The sequence below is a fragment of the Daktulosphaira vitifoliae genome, unplaced genomic scaffold (genome assembly GCF_025091365.1).
Source record: "Daktulosphaira vitifoliae isolate Bord-2020 unplaced genomic scaffold, ASM2509136v1 Scaffold_4, whole genome shotgun sequence".
Classification (NCBI taxonomy): domain Eukaryota; kingdom Metazoa; phylum Arthropoda; class Insecta; order Hemiptera; family Phylloxeridae; genus Daktulosphaira; species Daktulosphaira vitifoliae.
In genome coordinates, this window is record NW_026099575.1 from 2,171,200 (window position 1) to 2,193,134 (window position 21,935).

Sequence of the window (21,935 nt, forward strand, 5' to 3'; positions counted from 1 at the left end):
TTAAATAGCTCATTTTATATCGACTGTTTGTAGGCTAATATTGCACGTAAGCCACATTTTTATCAATAATTTTTTTTCTAAAAACAAAAGTAACTTATGGATACTTCAAATCAAAGGAGTCTGAACATTTTTAATAAAATGTCAATAACAATAATTTACCTGCAAACAGTTATTATGCTATATAAAACAAACTTATTATGAGTAGAATTTCAATTTTTGAAAATTTGAGGCTCTTGCAAAGAGATCATTTGATTCAAATGATAATCTTTATTTCTCATGACAATTCCACAAGAAACTTCGATTTTTAACTGAGTCAGCGCTATTGGGCTGATCATTATTTAACAAATATAACTTTAATTCAAGGTTGTTCATGCCAGTACGCCCCTCTATATTCCGTTTATAAGAATTAACTCTTTTCGTCTTGAAACTTAATTCCATTCGTAGTTTTGCTAGAAAAACACACTTATGCGTTGAATTTATTAAGAAAGATACTTCATTAAAACAATTATTTAACCAAATCCAAAAATAACTACAATGCCAAACAGACGTCCATTGTGGCAGGTAAATTTATTGTAAAAACAATTTCATCCAAACTTTTTTGTTGTATAAAAATTATAAAGGTTAATACAGTTAAGCATAACATCCGGATAATATTAAAATTTATTTAATTAATTTTTTCTATTTTTCTGGTTATAAAAACAATAAAATTCCTCACTCATATAAAGTATAAATATTCGATTAAATCTAAAATTATATTTATACTATATATTAATATGTTAGTTTTCATATGTATATTTATAACACTGTATATTATTAAAATGTCGTTGGTTTTGTGTAAAAACTCATTAATTAATTTTACAATTTTTTGAAAAAATGTTTATGGCTGTCATTTAATGTATACCAGCTTTGATAACGTTTTAAAAAAATTGGATCACATCACTCTGTGAGTACTCTCTAGTGTAGTTAATTGTTTGTACATGTTTTCTTATGTCAAAAATTACGACCTTTACAATGCAATAATGAGTGCGCGTAGTGTAGTTTAAAATATCAAATACTATTAAACCGTATTTAGGCCGAAAATTATTTTAGCCAAAATATAAATTGATCGAATCATATTTTTATGAACAGTATTTAACTGAACCGTATTTTAATCGGTAAGTGTTACAGATGATATATATTCATCGAAAATATATAAGCCGAAAATTATATTTATTTTATATATAAATCGTTAAACTTTGCTAATGAAATGAAATGAATTAATTAAACTTTGAAAATAAAAATATTTTTAACAGGATTTTTGGATTTTACAATCTCCCTAAAAAAAATTAAACTATTCGCGGTACATTCTTGATGATCAACTTACAATTTCAGCTAACTTCTAATTTTTTTTCATGGTATGAATCAATTTTATGGAACACACTTTTTAATTTAATCATAGCGATTAGTGGTATACACAAGTGGCTGACACGCCTATAGGCCTAACCATTAGCGAATTATTATAAAAAACAGTGGATGATTTTAAAGAATGTGCATATATATTCATATATTACACTAAAATTATTATTTTTTACGAAGTCAAAAAATAAGAGATTGTAATTCTAACAAATCTAATGAACAATATAATGAAACTGTAACTTCGATTTCTTTTAAATTATAATTTGTAAAGAAATTTTAAACCAAGGCTAGTTCAAAAAAAAAAAACTGTAGCACAGTGGAGTCGAAGAATAGAGTGAGCTTGGCTTAGTTGGGACAAGTATAGATGATATCTGACAGTGATTAAAAATACTATCACAAGAAACTCTTCGATGCAAATCTGTAAATAGTGTTTAATTTTAATAAGTTGGTGGATTATTCAAAAGCTAAATTGTAACTCAAAAAGAATTAAGGAAAAATTGCAAAAAAAATCATCACAGGCAATGATTTTTACTGAATCGACAAACATACGTCGTTTGATAAAATTGGCAATTTAAGCTGATCAAATGTTAAAATTACCCTTTTTTCACTTAAAATAAAAAAAAATTTTATATTCTATGTCAATTAGATTTATATAACATTTTTGGAAATCAATGAACTCCTCTTGTAAGGTATATTAAAATACAATACCAAGAATTTTAATACAAAAATAGCATATTTTTAAATATGATAACTATTTTCACTATATCGAAATTTTTTTTTATAGTAAAGTATATTACATAAGCTGTAATTTAAGATTAAATAAAAGTGTTAATATTTCCGGAAAATGTTCAAAAATTAAATTGAAAAAGTTTAACTTGTGTGTAAAAATTGTTATTTTGAATCCCCCCTTTGGTCAGGTAAAGGGGTAGATTTTAAAAATTTATATTAAATGAATGAGAAGTATCTAAGATATCAATATTTAAAAAATTAACTCTATTTTGAATCTAAATTTACAATTTTATATTTTTTTTTGCAAATTTAAATATTGTATATATTAATTTTCGCCATCAAAAAAATTTTAATCTTACAGAATTTAACAAGGTGATAATTTGAATATTTGAAGGTATAAGCTCTTCCTAAACTTCTAATTTGCACATATGTATTTATATATTTTATTATTTTCTCTCTCAAATAATAATTATTTTTTAATTATTAAAAACTAAAAAAAAAGTATTAATTATATTATGAATGATGTGTTAGAATATTCTGATGCAATTAACACCACCACCATCATAAGGACGCACATTGTACATGACAGTCTGGGCCACTAATTAATAACGATTTGTGAAAACATATTGTCATCCACAAATAAATCTCTAATAGTAAATAATGTGATAACTAACAGTTGATTAGCGTTGTCAGTTAATACTGAGGCACGCATATAAACAGGATAGGTAAAAACAAGTCTCGAGGGAGTGTTGTGAGTTGGTGCCACCCTTCCTCCTAGCAAAAATTAATCGTTTAGTAACTATTGAATATTGTACTAATAATAGTTACTATTCAATATTTCTCATTATTAGTAATTAAATGAAAATTTCATAATTTATTGACGATAAAATAATATTTTTTCAACTGCTATCAAAGAAAATACTCCTACTGAAGTTTTTTAAATAAAACGATGACTCTAGCCAAGTTAATTTTTTACATATTATACATCTAACAATTAATAGTTGTACCCTTGATTTAAATATAAACGTCGCGTCTATTTATATTTAATCACGATTCAAGGTGACGTTAACTTAGTATGTTAAAAATAATTTTATAGCATTTATTCATTTCAGTGAACACAATTTACATCATGGATCATAATATAACAAACAATAGTAAATAAAAAAAATATTCTTAAACTTCTGATAAGGCATCTTTTCAAATGTTCTATTCTAGTTAAACGATTTGATGGATTTGATAACTTATTTATGTTACAACTTCAACATTATTGATCAGTCATATTAAAACGAATAAATAAAAAATTCAATATTTTTGCATCTGGGATATGTAACAACTAAAATAGTTATAAAGAAAAAAAAGAGTTTTTTTTAGTTGGTATAAAAAAGCGAAAATGATGCTTACATTTACTCTTTATAATAAAAACTGACATAAACAATATAACGTGTGTTACAATTTTATTTTGTTCAAGTTATAAGTAAAATAATACAAAATTGTTAATAATCAAATTACAATAGTAACAACTATATAATATAAAATTTAATATAATACAAAATTTTTAATGAAAAATATATTTGAAACATTAATTTAAAACTAAAAAATATATATTTAGTCAAATGCCACAAAAATTACTAAAAAAGTATTATTATCATTAATAATAATGGAACTCTTTTTTTTGAGTTTCATATTTCTTATACTTTTTAAATCAAATGAATATTTTAAATAATATTAACTACAAGTAATCAATTTTTATTACATAATCTGTGAAATCAATATTGTCGTATGTTGTTAAAATACAATAGTAAAATAAAAACAGAACTGTTAGCGCTTAAAGTATAAAATAAAAAAAAAAAACCCAGCACAGTGGAGTCGCGGCATAGTGGGGACGTTGCATAGTTGGGTCCAGTATAGATTTAATCTGACAGTGATTAAAATCACTATCATAAGAAACGCTTCGATGCAAATCAGTAGATAGTGTTTAATTCTAAGAAATTGGTGGATAATTACAAAAGCTGCATGATCTGCTAGTTCCTTATTAATACCCTGATTAAGATAAAGAATGTCGAATGAAAAAGGGATTATTAAAAAATATTATTTCTCATAAAAAAATTGTGTTGATTCATACACTTTTCAATGAGTTGTAGCATTATAAAGTTAAAAATGTAACCAACCCAACCCAACATCAACTCCTATTTCCTTAATTATATCCAGATTAGTAATTCGTTTAATTATATATTATATAATTTTTATAATTAATTATTTTCAAATTATTATCGATTTTTAATATGTTAAAAGTAATCATTTTGAACCAACTTCTTTTTGTCCTTTAAAGTGAAAGTTTTAATAAAAAAAAAATTAATTTATTACCATAACTTTTAACTCAACTTGCAAGTTTGAAATAGATATTATTAAATAGAAAAAAATGAAATTGGTAGATTATTTCAAAAACAACAATAACACTTATTCCCTTAATTTTACCCCGATTTATAACTATAATATATGAATACATAATAATTACAGTAATTAAATTGAGTATGAAAGTGGTATTCAATAATATAATATTGTAATTTTTACGGAGATATTATAAAAATAAAAAGGAGTTGTATATTCATATACTTTTAATGCGTATACAAATTTAAAGGAATTTATGCAATACTTTTTAATAAAAAAATTTTGTTACTTATGAATAAATACACTAAACAAAAGGAACTTTCATCAGAAAAAAAATATACTTTTCTAAATAAACTTTTCGTGATGTTTTCAAATGTGCAATTAAACTTTTTCTATTACTTCTAAGTTTTAATATTATTACTTATTATTAAAAAATAAGTATTTACATATAAAAAAAAATAATTAAGAACAAAAAAAATTGTATTAAATTAATACTGATTTTGATTTTTAATATGTTAAAGGTAATCATTTTGAACCTATTTTTTATTGTCTTTTAAAGTGAAAGTTTTAATGAAAAATACCTTCTCAGCTTCGCATCGAAGCTAAAAAATGAATTTGTTACCATAACTTATAGTTCAACTTGCAAGTTTGAAATTGACATTATTAAATTGAAAAAAATGAAATTTTTAAGATTAATATGCAATCTGGAAATTTTATAATTACTAATTACAGTACATTTGTCAGAAAAATTCGATTTTTTTACATTTTTATCGTAATAGATAACTGAAATAGAAAGAATAGTAATCATATCCTAATAACTTTTGGTGTTTAAAAAAATTCTGCAATTGAAATATTCAGAACTTAATTAATTTTAATAATTTACTTTAATTAAATGAACCAATCAAACCAAAGTAGTTAAAAAGATTTACTCAATTGAGCATATTATCAAAAATATAATTATAATTGTAAAACTCCATCGTTAACTTCAGGTGAAACTAAAAATCATTTTTTTTTTAAATTTATGATTTATATAGCAACATATTACTAAAAAATTTGGCATATTATAGACTGGTAGTAGCACACAGAAATAGAGTTAAAAAATTAATAAATTATAAAGTAAAATTATTTACTTTTGTAGTTGAATACTTTTATCATATCAAATTTAATTCGACAATAAATAATTTAAGAATATTAAAAATTAATGATTTTAATTGTTTGTATGGACAAATCTAGTTAAGCTACTTTTTATTTGAATAAGGAATATTTTTTTGATTTTTAAGAGTAATAACTTAAACTAATCATTAACTTAAATATCATAAACTTAAATGAATCATTTGACGTATCGTTGAAAAAAGTAGGTCTAGTGAGGGTTGGCAAAATAAATCGTAGCCAGAAAAAGAACCACATAGTAAAATAATATTAACATGAATATCAATTTCTTCTCACGAGGGGAGACTATAGTGATAAGATCCTTTATATTTATTGAAATTATTGAATCTAAATGAGATAAATATCAAATGATTTGAAAATTCTATTCTAACTCAAAAAAAAAATGCAAAATTTTAGAAGCCACAAACGGATTTGAACCTCGTACCCTAGGCGTTAAAGATCAAGGTGTTACCCATTCGGCAACTATTCGTTGATTTTTGTTGCATGATAAAATTGGCTATTTAAGCTAACTCAAATTTAAAAATTACTTTTTCGACTTTAAAAAAGTAAAAAATGTTAATAAGTATAATATCATATGTCTTATGAACTTTATTCTATGTCAATGAAATTATATAATATTCATGAAAGTCAGTTTATTCCCCTAATAAAATATTTTAAAATAAAATAAAATACAAAACCTAGAATTTTAATAAAAAATAGCATATTTTTAAATACGGTAGCCTTTTGCGCATAGAAGATAGGTCGTCGGGACAAATTTTTTTTTTTCATTTAGTAGTACATAAAATAAGCTTTAATTTGATATATGTTTAAAGGACGCAGTATTTCCGGAACATTTTCAAAAATTAAGTTGAAAAAGTTAGTTTTTGTAAAAAAGTTGCAATTTTAAATCCCCCCCCATGAGCAGGTTAAGTGTTAAATTTTCAAAAAAATTATATCAAATGAAAGGAAAATATCTAAGGTTTTAGTTTAAAAAAAAATTATGTTGATTTGTTGATTTTTGAAAAAGTTATGGAAGTTTTAAGAAAAAAAAGTGAAAAAAATGACAAAATTTGTCGATTTTTAAATTTGTAATTTTTTTGGATATTTCCCCCATTTGCGGGGAACGAGGGAAAATTTTTAAATTTTTAAGGGTAATGTCTTCAACTAGATACAATTTGTGATCTTTTGACGTATTGTTAAAAGAAATCGGTCCAGTGAGAGCTGAGAAAAAGTAGTGACAGACACAAAAAAAAAAAAATAAAAAAAAAAATAAACACATCATGGTAAAATTAATACCTTCTCAGCTTCGCATCGAAGCTAAAAAAGAATAATATAATTATTTTAATTATGTGCATGTCTTTTAAAAAATTCAGTAATAGGTATGTCATAACACTGTACAAATAATTTTTACTCTAGTTGAACTGTTTTGGTATTTATTTTTTTGGTGGTTCTCAGAGGTGTAAGCTGGAGAACTATAGCCCCTCCCTCATTGGCCAATTACAAGTATAACTAGATGTAGTATATGAATTTGAAGCTGGTATGACAAAGTGATAAGTAAAAAAAGTCTTTAGTTTTCAAATAAAAATGTTACATACACCTCTGGTATTTTTCCTCCTATGATTTATTCAATCTTACGCCTATTTAATTTTTAGAGCAAATTATCAATCTACTAATTATCATTGCACGTAAATGTAAATGAAAAATTTGCTTCGATCTTGTATACAGTTTGTTCAGTAAGTCAGGAAACGGGTTTCTTTTGTTCTCATTGTTACAAACAATGAGAACAATAGAAACCCGTTTCCTGAGTTACTGAACACCCTGTATATGTATACAAGACCGAAGCATCAAATCTTTAAGTACGAATACCAAATGGCAACCAAATAGGTTAATATCCTAATCCTCTAACTAAAATTAGACAATATCTTGTTTCATACACTATTTTTCAAAGATAAATAAATTTATATATTTAATTATATTATTTCAATTTTATTAATGTTACAAAAAAAGTTCTTGAAATTCCTTTATTATTTATTTTATTTTATTATATTTTTATTTATTAAGATTGCTGGTAAAAGAGATCCAGAACAGGAACTAGAAGCTCAGCAATGGATTGAATCTGTTACCAATGAAAAATTCCCAGCAGGTAATACTTTACAATTTAATTTATTTTCTTGTTTATTATCTCTAACGTTAAATTACAGGTGTACCATTTGAATATGCACTTAGGGATGGAATTATTCTTTGTAAATTAATGAATAAATTAGCACCAGGATCTATAGCAAGAATAAATATATTAGGGGGTGATTATAAAATGATGGACAATATTAATCAGTAAGCAATTAAAGTCGTTTATTTTAAAACTAATAAAAAAAACAGTTTTTTAAATAATTATTGACATTAATTTTAAATATGAAAATTATCTAAATAATCTTTTGCTTCAAATAAACACGTTTAAACTCATTTTTTAGGTCTTTTTAGCTAATTTTTGTGTAGAGGGAACTAGAATAGATTGATTTCTGACTTTGGCTAAAACCACTATCATAAAATTTTTCAATGCAATTGTACTTCAAGAAATTTTTTCTTCCGACCTTTGTTTTACAATTAGTACTATAGAACATATTAAAATTGTAATTTATCATAGATCATTGATAAGGCTGCGTGATTATTTTGTTTAAAATTAGTTGACATGGTACCGTGTTTCCCTCAGCCGCACATCATTTTATCAACCTAAATGAAAGTGTATCGGAAACTGAATCATAAGTTCACGGTGGCCTAGTGGTAAGGTTAGTCTATACGACGCCTTGGGTCGTGGGTTCTCTTCCCATACCATGCCTCCTTTTTTCACATGATATCCGGTACACTTTCTATAACCGGCCGGTTAATTCCCGGCGGCCGTGTTATAGTCGATACTTAAAATAAAAAATTAAATTGTAATCTGATATTAATTGAATAATAATACACAATAGTAATCGATTAAAAGTATCGATGCAGTATTTTTTGTTTAATTTTAGTAGATGTTGGAATAGAACACAAATCGTTGGAAAAAATTATTTTTAATAATTGCGAATTACATGAATTTTCATTAATGTTAATTCAAGGACACAGAAGTTTTGAAACATTTTTAAATGTTGAATTCAAAATTTTATACATTTATGGACAAGTTTCAAGTTTTGAATCTCCCTCTATTCACGGCGATTCATTAATAATGAACCACTCAATTAGAAAAAAATTAAAAATAATATTGATAATTTTTTTTCTTTTCTTTTTGGTACTTGTTTTTTTAAATTTATTAATCATAAAGTATTTTTATGTACATTCCTTATACTTTATAAGGGCGTCAACTTCATTATTTCAAATGGAAACTTACATAATTAACTAGCTTATTGAGTATGTAATGATCTATTCTTTAAATTGTTAATATAATAACATCTAATATACTGACCCAAAAGTTGTTATCAACAATTTATTTTCAAAAGTTACTTTTGTACCAGTATTTTATTAATTATTAACATTTTATAGTAAAGGCTGAATGTGAAACGCGGGTGCTATAATTTTTATCACTAGACATTTCTTGGTCGCATTCTTTACCTACTCTATGCCTTAAGATGTCAATAACTTCCTAAATACCGATATAAAAATTGTTATCTACTAGCCATGCTCTTAATTAGATTATTACCTATTAAATAAACTAGTTATTTATGTATCTTGCCATTAAAAAAATTAAGTTGAGAATCTTATAAGGTATAAGGGATGAACATAAAAATTACTTTATAGTTTGATAAATTGAAAAAATAACATGTACCTAGAATAAATGGATTGATGAATATGTATATCCAAAAAAAGGATTATTTTATTTTACTATATACATAAAAAAAAAGCAGCACAGGGGGTCGTGGCACAGTGGTGTCGTTGCATAGTTGGATCAAGTATGATATCTAACACTGATTAAAATTACTATAAAAAAAAACCGCTTCGATGCAAATCTTTAGATAGTGTTTAATTTAAAAAAATTAGTGGATTATTCCAAAAGCAACATGATCTGCTATTTCCTTATTTATATGTGAATAAGATAAAGTATGTCAGATGAAAAAGGGATATAAATATTATTTCTCATAACAAAATTGTGTTGATCCATACACCTTTCAATAAGTTATAGTGTTATAAAGTTAAAAATGTAAAAAATAAAAACGAGAATTTTCACACAAAAATAGCTATCATTAGCCATTTTCATCGTAAAGAATCCGAAATTTTTTTTTTCCATAATAAAGTATATTACATTAGCTTTAATTTAAGATATGTATAAAAGTGTTAGACTTTCCGGAACAATTTCAAAAGTTAAGTTGAAAAAGTTCTACTTTCTAAATGCATTTTGGATAGGATTGCACTAGAGGGAAATAATATTTATATCCCTTTTTCATTCAACATACTTTATCTTAATCAGGATATCAATAAGGAAATAGCAGATAATGTAGCTTTTTGAATAATCCACCATTTTTTGAAAGAAGCACTATCTAAAGATTTGCATCAAAGTGTTTTTTATGATAGTGATTATAATCACTGTTATATATCATTATACTTGTTCCAACTAGCCACGTCACCACTATGCTATGACCCCCCTGTGCTGAGTTTTTTTATTACTGCAAGGACGAAAAAAAGTTATTTAATATGAAATAATAATTAGTTAAAATTCAAACAGTATTGGTGGAGTTTACATTTTAGGGATTTTCAGTATTTGAGTTTTAGACTATTTTTTTTTAAATTAACTGTAACACATGTAAGATGATTTTTAATAATAAATGTTAAATTTCTTTATTAGATTTCAAAAGGCTTGTATTGAATATGGCGTTCCTGATGTAGATTTATTTCAGACTGTCGATTTGTGGGATCAAAAGAATATTTCTAGAGTAACCATGACTATATTTGCTATAGGTCGAACGGTTTGTATTAATGTCATCAAGTAATTTATACTTTGACTATCATGATTTATCCCAGTTTTTTATATTTGAAGCTAGGCTTATAAACATTTTGAGTGGAAAGGTCCATTTTTAGGCCCTAGACCTTCAGAAGAAAATAAACGCGATTGGACAGATGATCAGCTACGTGCTGGGGAAGGGATCATTGGATTACAAGCTGGCCAAAATAAAGGTGCTACTCAAGCAGGACAAAACTTTGGAGCAACTAGAAAAATTTTACTAGGAAAGTGAATAAATGTTGAAAGTAATATATTTTGTGTTACCATAATAATATGTGATTAACCAAAAATAACAAAATAGTTTTCATATTCGGCTACATATGTAATTGTACAAATTTATTTTATGATGTTACTTATTTGTGTTTATAGTTTCCAGTTTTAATTATTTATGTTTTCATTATTATTAAAACAACTGAAGAACACATTTAAAGTATATTTTGTCATTTATGAATAATTGATTCGTGGATAATTAAAAATCATTCTAAGCTATTCATTTAAAACACTTTTATACAGAGTTTTACTAATTTTTATTGTAACAAATATAAAAATGTTAACATTTATTTAATTACACTTCAATTTATTGGAATAATAAACAAAGTATTCTAAGTTAATAAAAATTATTATTACATTAACACAGAACCTAAACAATATTAAAGATATAAACTAAAAATTCTAAGAAAGAATCTAATATTATTTTAGTTAAATATAAAACAAAAGGTAACTTGTGATTATTTAGTGCTGTACACCTGATTTTTAAATGGACATTTTTTTTTGTATCTAATGTAGCTTAAAATGAAAATGTTATAAAAAATAACTTTAAATTTTCTTTTTGCATTTTGGCAATGTTAAAATCGAATTGGAAACTTTAAAAATAATCAACTCCAAAAAAACTAAATTTGGTTTAATTTGTTTGATTGTTTTCAGTTCAAGATTATATTATATTAAACTAAAATTAAGTCACGAAAGTCAAAAACAAATATATTACTCTACTAACATTCATACGTAATAAAGTAATATAAATAAACAACTTGTGAATTATTATCAAAATCTTAAATATATTTTTCAAAATAATTGGTGCCTATAATTTTATTGCAATTGAACATTGAGTGTGCAATATTTAATCAATAAAATATGAAAATACTATGTTTTACCACATTAATATTAAGTATATTACAAATATTACTAAGTAATTAAAAGAGCCAAATAAAAAAAATCAATATTATATTGCTTTATTTTTAAAACTCAAGCCCTACGGTTAAAATATAATAAAAACGTGCGTGATTACAAGATACAATGAATAATAGTATCTTTAAATTGAGTAATCAATTAAAGCACCGAAAGTATTGAATAATTTTAACTGGAGCATTCTATTTAATAATAATTTGAGCATTTCCACATGTAAATATCTTTGTGTGTGTTAGTAAATACAAATGATTTAGAAATGAAAATAAATATTAAAACTAAATTAATACTATAGTAACATTAACTGTCATTTAATGCATATTTATTGATTGTCAATTAAAATTAAAATTAAATGTTTATTTTTTAAGAAAATGAATAGTATTTTGCAAGTCTGTTATGTGAAACTTTATAGTATTACTTTGGTTTGTAAGAACATTTATTACTATGTTTGTTACATAAGTAAATTTAAAGATGTATTATTTACTGTTTTAATATAAATCTTTCAACTATGATGTATATTTTCATGGACAATAACTAGTCAATTTATGAATAAATTGTCGAAAAAAAACATGAATGTCTAATAGTTGTTACAACTTCAATTTAGTTTTATATACTTTCAAAAATAATTGTATGTACAATTGTACAGATAGTACATAGTCAATATAACAGTGTAAATAGTTTTTATTTTAATTGGTAGAGCAAGTCATAATTTTAGTGATTAAAAATGTTAAAGAATTAGTTTTTAATGTTTTAATCATTAATGACTTTTTTACTTTTGTTGGCATCAAGTATTAAATCAGGCATGGTTGTTATCGATTTTATTGATGTTGGTTTGGTCGATAATGGCGATAAAGCTGAATAGGTAATGGGTGTTATTGTTGTTCCTAAAACACGAGTTATAATAGGTATTTTTGTTGTTAAAATATTAGTATGGTGTGTAGTTTGCACTTCTTTAGTTGATTGAATACTTAATGTCTTGGCGGTAGTTGTTATAAAACTTGTTTTAGTTGTTACTGTGAGAGGCGTTGTATTTTGTGGAGTGCTTGACAATGGCTTTGTTGTACTTCCCCCATTTGTTTTACTATTTTTAATAACATTATTAGAATGCGATGTTTTTGATATAGCTACTGCTGCAGTATCAGTATTACTATTATTGATTAAAGTCGCGTCAGGCGTTTCTGAGTTACTACCTTCACTAGATCTGTGCTTTGAATTAGAGTCCTTTTCTTTAGAACCGTTCTTATTTGGTTTTTTCATGTTTCTTACTACATTCCCAGTAGATTTAACAGGAGTTCGTTTTGTTTTTAGTGGAATAGTTTCGATTAATTGTTTTCTTGGCACTTGCATGGAATTAGAAGAGTTCGCGAACGAAGTGGTAGGTATTGGTGAACTAATATAAGATAAAGCAGACTGTTCTTTTCGAGTGATTGGGGTTTTTATGATGGTTGTTTTTTGAGCACTAAATTGAGTTTTTGAAGTTTCTTTTGTTTGAGCCATTAGAGAACTTTTGGTTGGAGTTGTATATTGAACATTTATTGGAGTCTTGACAGTAGACTCTTCCACAAATGAGTTATTCTTACAAAGATTATTACACGTACAAAAATTTTCATTTTTGTTGGGTATACCTTAAACAAAAAAATATAATAAAAAAAAGAAGTTCGTATCATAAATTATCGTGCTTGTACTTGAGTCGTTAGTTATCCAGTCAGCTAATTGTAAAGCAGTTAATCCTTCAGCAAGTGGACTTTGTTCTTCATCAACGTGGAAAAATTTATATGAACTTAAATTTGGTTTTTCAACAGGGTATATTTTAGCAACAGCTGGTCGTAAACCAGTGACTCTTTGGGTGTTTTTTGCTATGTATGATACACATATAATACAATGATTGGGTACCTAATAATATTACAATAATAAATTAAACTCTATTAAAAATATAATTACATACATTTAATTAGAATAAATACCTTTGAAAACACAAACCAAACATGATTTGAGTGTGACCCAAAATGAACTTTAGTTATAGTTGAATATGTCATTTTTTCAAAATAAAAACCAGAAAATAATTTGACTTCTAATCGTAGAGTATCTTCTGTTAAGTTATTTGATCTGTAAGATTGAACCAATTAAATTATTTTAAACAAATTTATGGTTATTATTTATTTAAAATTTTACTTAAAACAAGTTCGAAGCCTTAAAGTAGTGGAATGGCTGTAAATTTCGTCTGTAAAACCTTTACTAGGTTGAATAACATCAGTAACAGCTGACCATAAGTCAATCAATTTATTTTCATTCTCTGCGCTCGTGTATGTGGTATATTGAATTCGACCCTGAGTTAATATTATAATTAATTGAAATACTATATTAATAATAACAATAATAATAATAATAAATACTTGTATCGTAGAACATCCAGCTCCAGTTGCATAAATAAATACTTTAGTTGGTAATGATGGTAAGTGCAAATATTTCGATTTGGTGCTAGAATCAAATTCTAAAGTATCAGTTAATTCCATACCAGAAGTAGCCAGTGAAACTGTTAATTTTCGGTGAGGATCTGATCCGATATTGTTAAACATGGCAAAAGCTTTTACAGTTAAATAAGCCAACTGTAATAAAATTAAAGTTAAAAAAAATTCTTAAAGATACTAAAAATGTACTGACATCTGGATTGCTATCTAAGACTTGTGTTCTATAATACAAATAGCGGACTATTGGTTCAGATGTTTTTAAATCATGTTTTGTTGCATATATCATCAGACAATATAGTGATGCTTTAAATTCTTCGGTAGAAACTAAAAGAAAAAATCAGTTTTATTATATATTCAAAAAATAAATTTTGTTTCATAATATAGTACCTCCTTTTTTAGGGGGAATTATTTCTTCATACCAATCTGATGTTGAATGAATTTTAGGCCACCCGAATTCATTTTCCTGGTTTGTTGATAATAATTGAAGCCTTTCTAAAGCTTTTGATGAAAAAATGCTATTGGAAATCAATAGTGCATAACTAGTCATTGCTAAAGGATATGGTTTGGTAATATTATCAAGGTTATTTTCTAGAAATGACTTTGTGTGGTTAACAAGTTTTATATCAGCCTAAAAAAATAATTAAATAATAGTAGGATATATAGAATAGTCTTTGATATTTTGACAAGTGTTACAAATTTTGATCCTCGTAGAAAAAAAACTATTAAGTTGATTCAAATGTAAAAATATTAGCCAAGAGAATTCAATTCTTATTATAAAAAACAACTATTTTTTGTAGTCAAAATTAAAATAACTTTAAAAAAGTAGTTGAGAAAACTTAACTTAAACATTTTAATGTAATAGTTAAACTAGTTAATATAACCCAGCACAGTGGAGACGCAGTATAGTTAGTATAGATAGATGATATCTGATAATAATTAACATCATTAGTATATATAAAAACGCTTCGATGTGAATCTATTAAACTTTTTTTTGAAATAGTGCATTTTAAAGTTATTATAAACACACAGTATTTCTTTATTTTATCTTAAAGTATTTTCAAGAAACTTTAATTAAATAAGGTTTAAATTTGTCAGAGGTCCCGAAATAATTTCAAAAATAAAAAATAAATTAATGTTTTTGTAATAATTGCAATTTTTTTTACTTTAATGGTCGATTTCTTATAGTAGAAAAATCGTCAGACAAATATTTTTCTTTATAATATAGTTTACGTTAAAAACTTTATTTTTATATTCGTTAAAAAGTGTCCATTTGGATCATTTATAACATCTGGTGTACTATAGAGTATATAGCTTTATCATAGTATCAAACTCTGTTGTAATAAACCCCTATATTTTTCCACGACTTATGGGAACTTTATGGTCAAAAAATTTAAAAACCATAAAACAATCTTGTGACAAACACGGATCTCTTATGGACAATCTTTCGGAACAAAAGCGTAAATTGACGGCTCTTTGTAGAAGAATCGTTGGAATTGAAAATATCAATGTGAACAACATAATTTATAAAACCGTTTACTAACTAGGAGTCGCTACACCAACTATAAGCAGTTTCTGAAAGGATCGAAAGTATTAAATTAAACTTAAGCCTAAAAAAATAAGCGACAGTCAGAGGCGCATGCTGAACAGGAATCGCGTAAATACAAAGAGACAGAAGGATGAAGAGAATGGACAAGGGAACCAATGATTTGGAAAATTTGGAAGTTACCAAAAATCTCGTACCAGAAACCAAAAGACCTGAACCTCCAATGAGGAAAACCCGTTAAGCGTGGATGACAAAAACATGGTAACACTGAAGAAATTCAAAAACAGTCCATATTTTAGAATGAGGTGAATTTGTTTTTACGGACTATGTTACCAAGCCACTACAATCCAGGAAGAAAGAGAAAAGATACAGATAATAACTTAATAGTGCTATTTAATTATTGTAAAAATTAAAAGTGAGAACTAATCTTAGGCATGGTTTCAAATGCCTTCCATACTATACGGGAGAGTAGTGACATCAACCAAAGAGGTGAGGTACTAATGGATCCACTTCTGACTAAAGACCTAAATATGCTGAATAAAAGTAATAAGCCTTCCTTCATAATCAGAAACAGGCAAAAAATCAATAATCTTACAGTTTTATTAGAAGATAGAAGTCGGAAAGACCGTAAAAGATGTTTATATATATGTATATATGTTGTATTCGAATAATTAACTTTTCTGAAAAAAAAGAAAGAAAACGATAAAAATATACTTTATTTTAAAATATTTTATGCGTTAAAATGTCTTTTTATCTGATTTTGTTTTGTATGTGCAATATATTTTAAATATTTTAAAAAATTGACGTATTAATTTAAAATTATACATAACGAAATATGTGGTATAATAACATAAATAATTCTATATAGGAGGTACTACCATCAATTGAAAATTATAAACAGATAAAATTATTATTTGTTTATGACACTATTATAATCTTTATAATTATACCTATAATGGTTACGGCTTTTAATGTAGAAAAACTAGAAAAACTGTAGAGTGCCATTATTACTCTCAGATACTGACAAAGACATTTTATCTGCTGTATATAACGCATTACAAGAATAGTGTCTAGTCAATAAAGTCTAGGCTTTTATTTTTTGATACCACTGCGACTAAATGGATCAAGTGTTCTTTTAGAACAATTATTAAACCATGATATATGATTTTTTATGCGCCTTCATCATATTTCCAGATGATTTACAATCAATTTTCGTTTACACAAAACTAACCGCCATAACTAGTTCAGATATAGCTCTATTTAAGCATTTCAAAACTCATACTAAAATTTAAAGGATGTTGCTGATGAAATTACTTTATTTTACACAGATATATCCAAAATTCATTATTCAAGAGATGAATACAAAGAATTTATAAAGTTAGTTTTGATACCTTCAAATGAAATACGTTTCCATCAATCAGGCAAATACTATTTACTGACTAAAATTCTTTATGTTGTGTTGTTATAAAACTATTTTACGTTGTTTGAAAATACATCCAGAGTTTCGTAGAGAAATTTTAAATAAAAATCATTCCAATTGTCAATTTTTCATACTATGATTATTTAAAAAAATTTCTTTGATATATTTTAGTTTTGATGCGAAGCTGTGAGAAGATATTGGTTTTAGTATGATATGTTTTTTTTTGTGTCTGTTTCGACTTTTTCTCAGCTCTCACCGAACGGATTTCTTTTAACGATACGTCAAAAGATCACAAATCGTATCTAGTCGAAGACATTACCCTCAAAAATTGAAAAAATTTCACTCGTTCCCCGTAAATGTGGGAAACCTCCAAAAAAATTACAAATTTAAAAATCGCTAATTTTCAAAATTTTTTCAGTTCTTTTTTTTCTTAAAACTGCCATAACTTTTTCAAAAATAAACAAATCAATATATATATTTTTTTATAGATGCTTGATGTCGTTACCTATCATTTGATATATTTTTTTTATAAATCTGACCCTTTATCTGCCCACAGAGGAAGATTTAAAATGACAACTTTTTCACAAATAATTAACTTTTTCAATATAAATTTTGAAAGTGTTCAAAATTTCCATGGTTCTTCGTAAATGGGGGAAACTTCCAAAAAAATTACAAATTTAAAAATCGCTAATTTTCGAAATTTTTTCAATTTTATTTACTTAAAACTACAATAACTTATTTAAAAAAGAACAAATCAATAAAACATTTTTTTATAGATGCATGATGTCTTTACCTATCATTTGGTATATTTTTTTAGAAATCTGACCCTTTATGCCTACAAAGGGGTATTTAAAATGATAACTTTTTGAACTTAAGTTTTGAAAGTGTTCCGGAAAATTTGACACTTTTATATATATATTAAATTAAAGTTAATGTTATACTTTATTATGGAAAAAAAAAATTTCGGACTTTATTTTCTCTTCACGGTGAAAATGGCTACTGAATTCTATTTTTGTGTGAAAAGTCTCGATTTTACATTTAACATTATACATTATAATAGCTCTTTGTATTTTTTACTTCACATTAAAATTAAGCACGTACACTCAAAAATATATAATTCATCCATTTTTGAATAACTTCAACCCATTTGAAGCACTTAAAGAGGTTAACTTATCGTACTAAAATTTTACCATAATTGTTTTTTTAGTGTACTTAACAAAATTTTGAGTCCGTGACTACGAATTTCTTAAATTTTTTTTACTTTTATAACTAAAGATCCCTGTATTTTCTACAGTCTACCTATAATAATTTTATCCACTGTTCCTAAATATAAAAGGATTTTAAAAATAGTTTTTCCTCAACTTCTTAAAACTTAATACATTAAGATTTATTTAATTAAATGTTTTTAAAATATAATTTAATATTTTCATAGTTGTTTCAATTATGTAATTTTTTTCGAGTTATAACATTGCCATGATTTTATATTATGTAAAGTTACCTCAGATTCAACTCCTAATTCTACAAAAGTGGCTAAGGTATCAGCAGCGGCAATAATTTGATACATTTTGAATTTATTTTCTGGCAAAACTTTTGAAAAGTCATCAAAAACCTGTTTCTTTATCCAACTCTTCAGACCTTTAATAATATCCGAGTCAACACCAATATGAGATTGACTTTTCCATAAAATTTCAAGCACACGAATATTACACCTACAAATTTATTTTTTTTTAAATTATATTATCCCTTCTATCCTATAATATAGTTAAAATTGTATATGGATATTGTTCTTACCAAAAGCATGGAACATTAGGATGATCTCCAAATAAGAAATCTTTATTTTTGTATGAAAGTAAAACTGGTATGTTTTTTCTCAAAACACTAACTAACTCATTTTCTTCAGTTTCGTTCTGGTTATTTTCAAATGTAATAAGAGGTGTAAATATTTGAAGAAATGAAAGTAAGCTATAAACAAAAATAAAAATTAACGTACTGCTATATATTATTAATTGAATTTTATTTTTGACACCTTGTAGATAATTTCGGATCATTTTGTACAAAGTATGGAAAATTAAGTCCTCCGGTTATGACCAATGTACCAGAATCAGTTCCTGATATAACGGAATTTGAAGTATCCAAATGTAAAACTTGAGAAAAACCAGCCTCGTTGTTATAATTCCAAACTCTAAATTGTCCTGTAGTTCCTACAATAGTCGCAAAACCTATATGATTAATTTTAATTTTTTTATCCATATTCCATTTAAGTAGAGGATACTGATGTATTTCTTGTCCGTAGCCAAATGCAAGTATTCCTTTTTCCCAACTAATCCAAAAAGTACGAGGTGTTTCTTCTGACAATATTCCAGGTGTATTTCGATTGATTAAGTGTACTCCATTTCCTAAACAAATAAATTTAGCTTAAAATATTAGGAAAAAAATTATTATTACCATGTTTTCCTCGACCAATCCATGAAATTGAATTTTCTAAATCACCAAGTACTATTTGATACATCATGGTAGTTGGTTTTCGTTCTTGACTTAAAAGAATATGAGCACTTTTCTTAGCCTGAATTTCAAAAACTATTCCATCTCGATTTTTTGGTGCTGTTACATGTTGATAACGAAAATCCGGAGTTGTTGATACGACAAGTTGTTCTATGGATCAATAAATAGTTAATTAGATATGTCATAAATGTTATTTTTTGTTTTATTTTTAATACCATTAGCGCAAAAATAGGCACTATTAGTTATTTGATGTTGAATTCCTTCTGGATGAACATTGATGGAGATAGATTTTACTACAGAACTAGCAGATAAATTACCTATAACAGGCACTTCTAGTTGTTTGATATCACTTAATGAATGGCATTTTTGGCTTATAAATCCAGAAATATCAACTACAAATAAGAATTTAAAATAAAATGTATATTGATGGTAATTTAAAGTTTTTTTATATGTATTTAAATATCTTACTAGTTAAATTTTTTACTCCTGATTTTAAAGCAGTTATTTTAACAATCAATGATGTTGCACCATAAGCACCTAATCTCAATTTCTCTGCGATAAAAGGTTGGTTTGAGCTACTAAATACTGCTCCTTCACTAAGTGAAAGAAGTGCGTTCACCTTTGAAAAAATAGTAGATATAAATTATATCTATTTAATATTTAGAAAATTATACTATATTATAATATTTAGTATATTTTAATGTGACAAATGAAATAATTATCTACAAAATGAATTATTTCAATACTTACATCCATACAAGAGTTGACATTATTAGCAACGTATATATCTGTTTGGACTGTTTCGCCTACATTAATCTCAACAGGCGAACGTACATCGACTTCTAATGTACTAACAACTTTTATATTTATTGTGTCGGTAATTTTGAGACCTGAATTTCCTATTGCAAGCATACGTAATTTCCAATTACCAGCTTTTGAAGGAGTTTGTACGTCGATACCATTTTTTAGTAAACTTCCTCTTTAAACAATAATATAATTTTGCAATGATAAATTTTAAAATCAGATGATATATTGCTGAATTAATGAGATTGATATTATTGATTTAAAAATCGTAATATTATTAAAATTGTAAAATTCTTACGTAAAGTTTTGACATTTCCAGATCCAAAGTTGTTCTATTGAAAAGGTATCAAAAAAACTGTGATGTTTAGGGTATATATCGTTTAACTTAGAAGTTGTTACTTTTTCATTTACATGTTTTTCTAAAAATAATAGCCCCGATTCAAGAAGATCTCCTGTATTTCTATTGACACAAATAAATCTTGCATTAATATTTTTAGGTAGTTAAGAAATTTAAGTTTCATTAACCTATTGGGGGTACTATTTTCTGTGCCTCTGCCTCCTATTAAACAAATAATCGAGCTTTCTTCTGCCATTATATTAATTTTTATGTGTTCTTCTGGATACCAGTTTTTTCTAATTTTTTGTGGTGTTATTTTAACCTAAATATATTTTAAGAAATTAAAATCAATTTCCCAACTAAATTTTTTATAACTTGTTACTACTTTAGGGTCTGTTTGCTTTACGTTGAAACTTAAAACATCATTTATCGTTTCACCATCGTCAGTTGTGTAATAAACTAATAAATGACTTGTTGGTGCCATGACAGAATCAACTTTAAAACTAAAATCAATTTTATATTAATCTATAATATATCCATTTTAGTAATGTTATACTTTCGTGAATTACGTTAAATTGAATCGACAAATATCAACCTGATCCATTATTTTAGTCATTTTTACATCTGGTTTGTAATTGTTCCAAAATGTAATATGTCCATCAGTGGTTACAACATAATTTATATTACGATTGCATGGACAAGATGATAGTATTACAACTTCTACTTTTTCGTTAGCCTATAACACATGAAATTATATTGTTTTATTAATGTAGATTTTTTCATAAAGTTTCAGTTTATATAGTATATTTGATCTATACATATTTGTAAATTTATTATAGAAATACTCGCATCTGCATACCACTAATGTATGATCTAGTCCTTCGACTAATAAGTAACAATCTGATATTGAGTTCCATTTTTTTATAATTTCTTTTGCTAGCACGTAATGGCCTTCAATTTCTTTCCCCTCGACAGAAACTAGTTCAGCCTGTTAGGGCAAATTAGATAAATCAATTGGATAAAAAAAAATTAGAATGATTTTATTT

At 25.8% G+C, this 21,935-nt stretch overlaps 2 protein-coding genes and 1 long non-coding RNA gene across 3 annotated transcripts in view; 2 read left to right on the forward strand and 1 right to left on the reverse strand.

The window, feature by feature from the left end:
* LOC126905381 (uncharacterized) overlaps positions 1 to 21,935 on the forward strand; it is a 210,863-nt gene that overhangs the window by 132,927 nt on the left and 56,001 nt on the right. The window lies entirely within an intron of this gene.
* Positions 404 to 11,057, forward strand: LOC126905362 (muscle-specific protein 20-like). Its single transcript, XM_050685000.1, has 5 exons — positions 404 to 561; positions 7,723 to 7,804; positions 7,863 to 7,992; positions 10,478 to 10,598; positions 10,674 to 11,057. Exons 1-5 carry the CDS (start codon positions 535 to 537, stop codon positions 10,863 to 10,865), a joined length of 552 nt encoding a protein of 183 aa, XP_050540957.1. The 5' UTR covers positions 404 to 534; the 3' UTR covers positions 10,866 to 11,057.
* Positions 12,267 to 21,935, reverse strand: part of LOC126905337 (C3 and PZP-like alpha-2-macroglobulin domain-containing protein 8) — a 54,827-nt gene continuing 45,158 nt past the window's right edge. The window contains exons 7-25 of the mRNA XM_050684939.1: positions 21,749 to 21,877; positions 21,459 to 21,625; positions 21,275 to 21,392; positions 21,078 to 21,211; positions 20,851 to 21,012; positions 20,499 to 20,727; positions 20,217 to 20,367; positions 19,964 to 20,140; positions 19,692 to 19,898; positions 19,273 to 19,642; positions 19,038 to 19,208; positions 18,745 to 18,955; positions 14,671 to 14,911; positions 14,477 to 14,607; positions 14,209 to 14,421; positions 13,988 to 14,142; positions 13,780 to 13,921; positions 13,501 to 13,708; positions 12,267 to 13,440 (exon numbers count right to left, since the gene is read on the reverse strand). Coding sequence (XP_050540896.1) covers positions 12,566 to 13,440; positions 13,501 to 13,708; positions 13,780 to 13,921; positions 13,988 to 14,142; positions 14,209 to 14,421; positions 14,477 to 14,607; positions 14,671 to 14,911; positions 18,745 to 18,955; positions 19,038 to 19,208; positions 19,273 to 19,642; positions 19,692 to 19,898; positions 19,964 to 20,140; positions 20,217 to 20,367; positions 20,499 to 20,727; positions 20,851 to 21,012; positions 21,078 to 21,211; positions 21,275 to 21,392; positions 21,459 to 21,625; positions 21,749 to 21,877 — 4,191 coding nt within the window. The 3' untranslated portion in view covers positions 12,267 to 12,565. The remainder of the gene's footprint in view (positions 13,441 to 13,500; positions 13,709 to 13,779; positions 13,922 to 13,987; positions 14,143 to 14,208; positions 14,422 to 14,476; positions 14,608 to 14,670; positions 14,912 to 18,744; positions 18,956 to 19,037; positions 19,209 to 19,272; positions 19,643 to 19,691; positions 19,899 to 19,963; positions 20,141 to 20,216; positions 20,368 to 20,498; positions 20,728 to 20,850; positions 21,013 to 21,077; positions 21,212 to 21,274; positions 21,393 to 21,458; positions 21,626 to 21,748; positions 21,878 to 21,935) is intronic.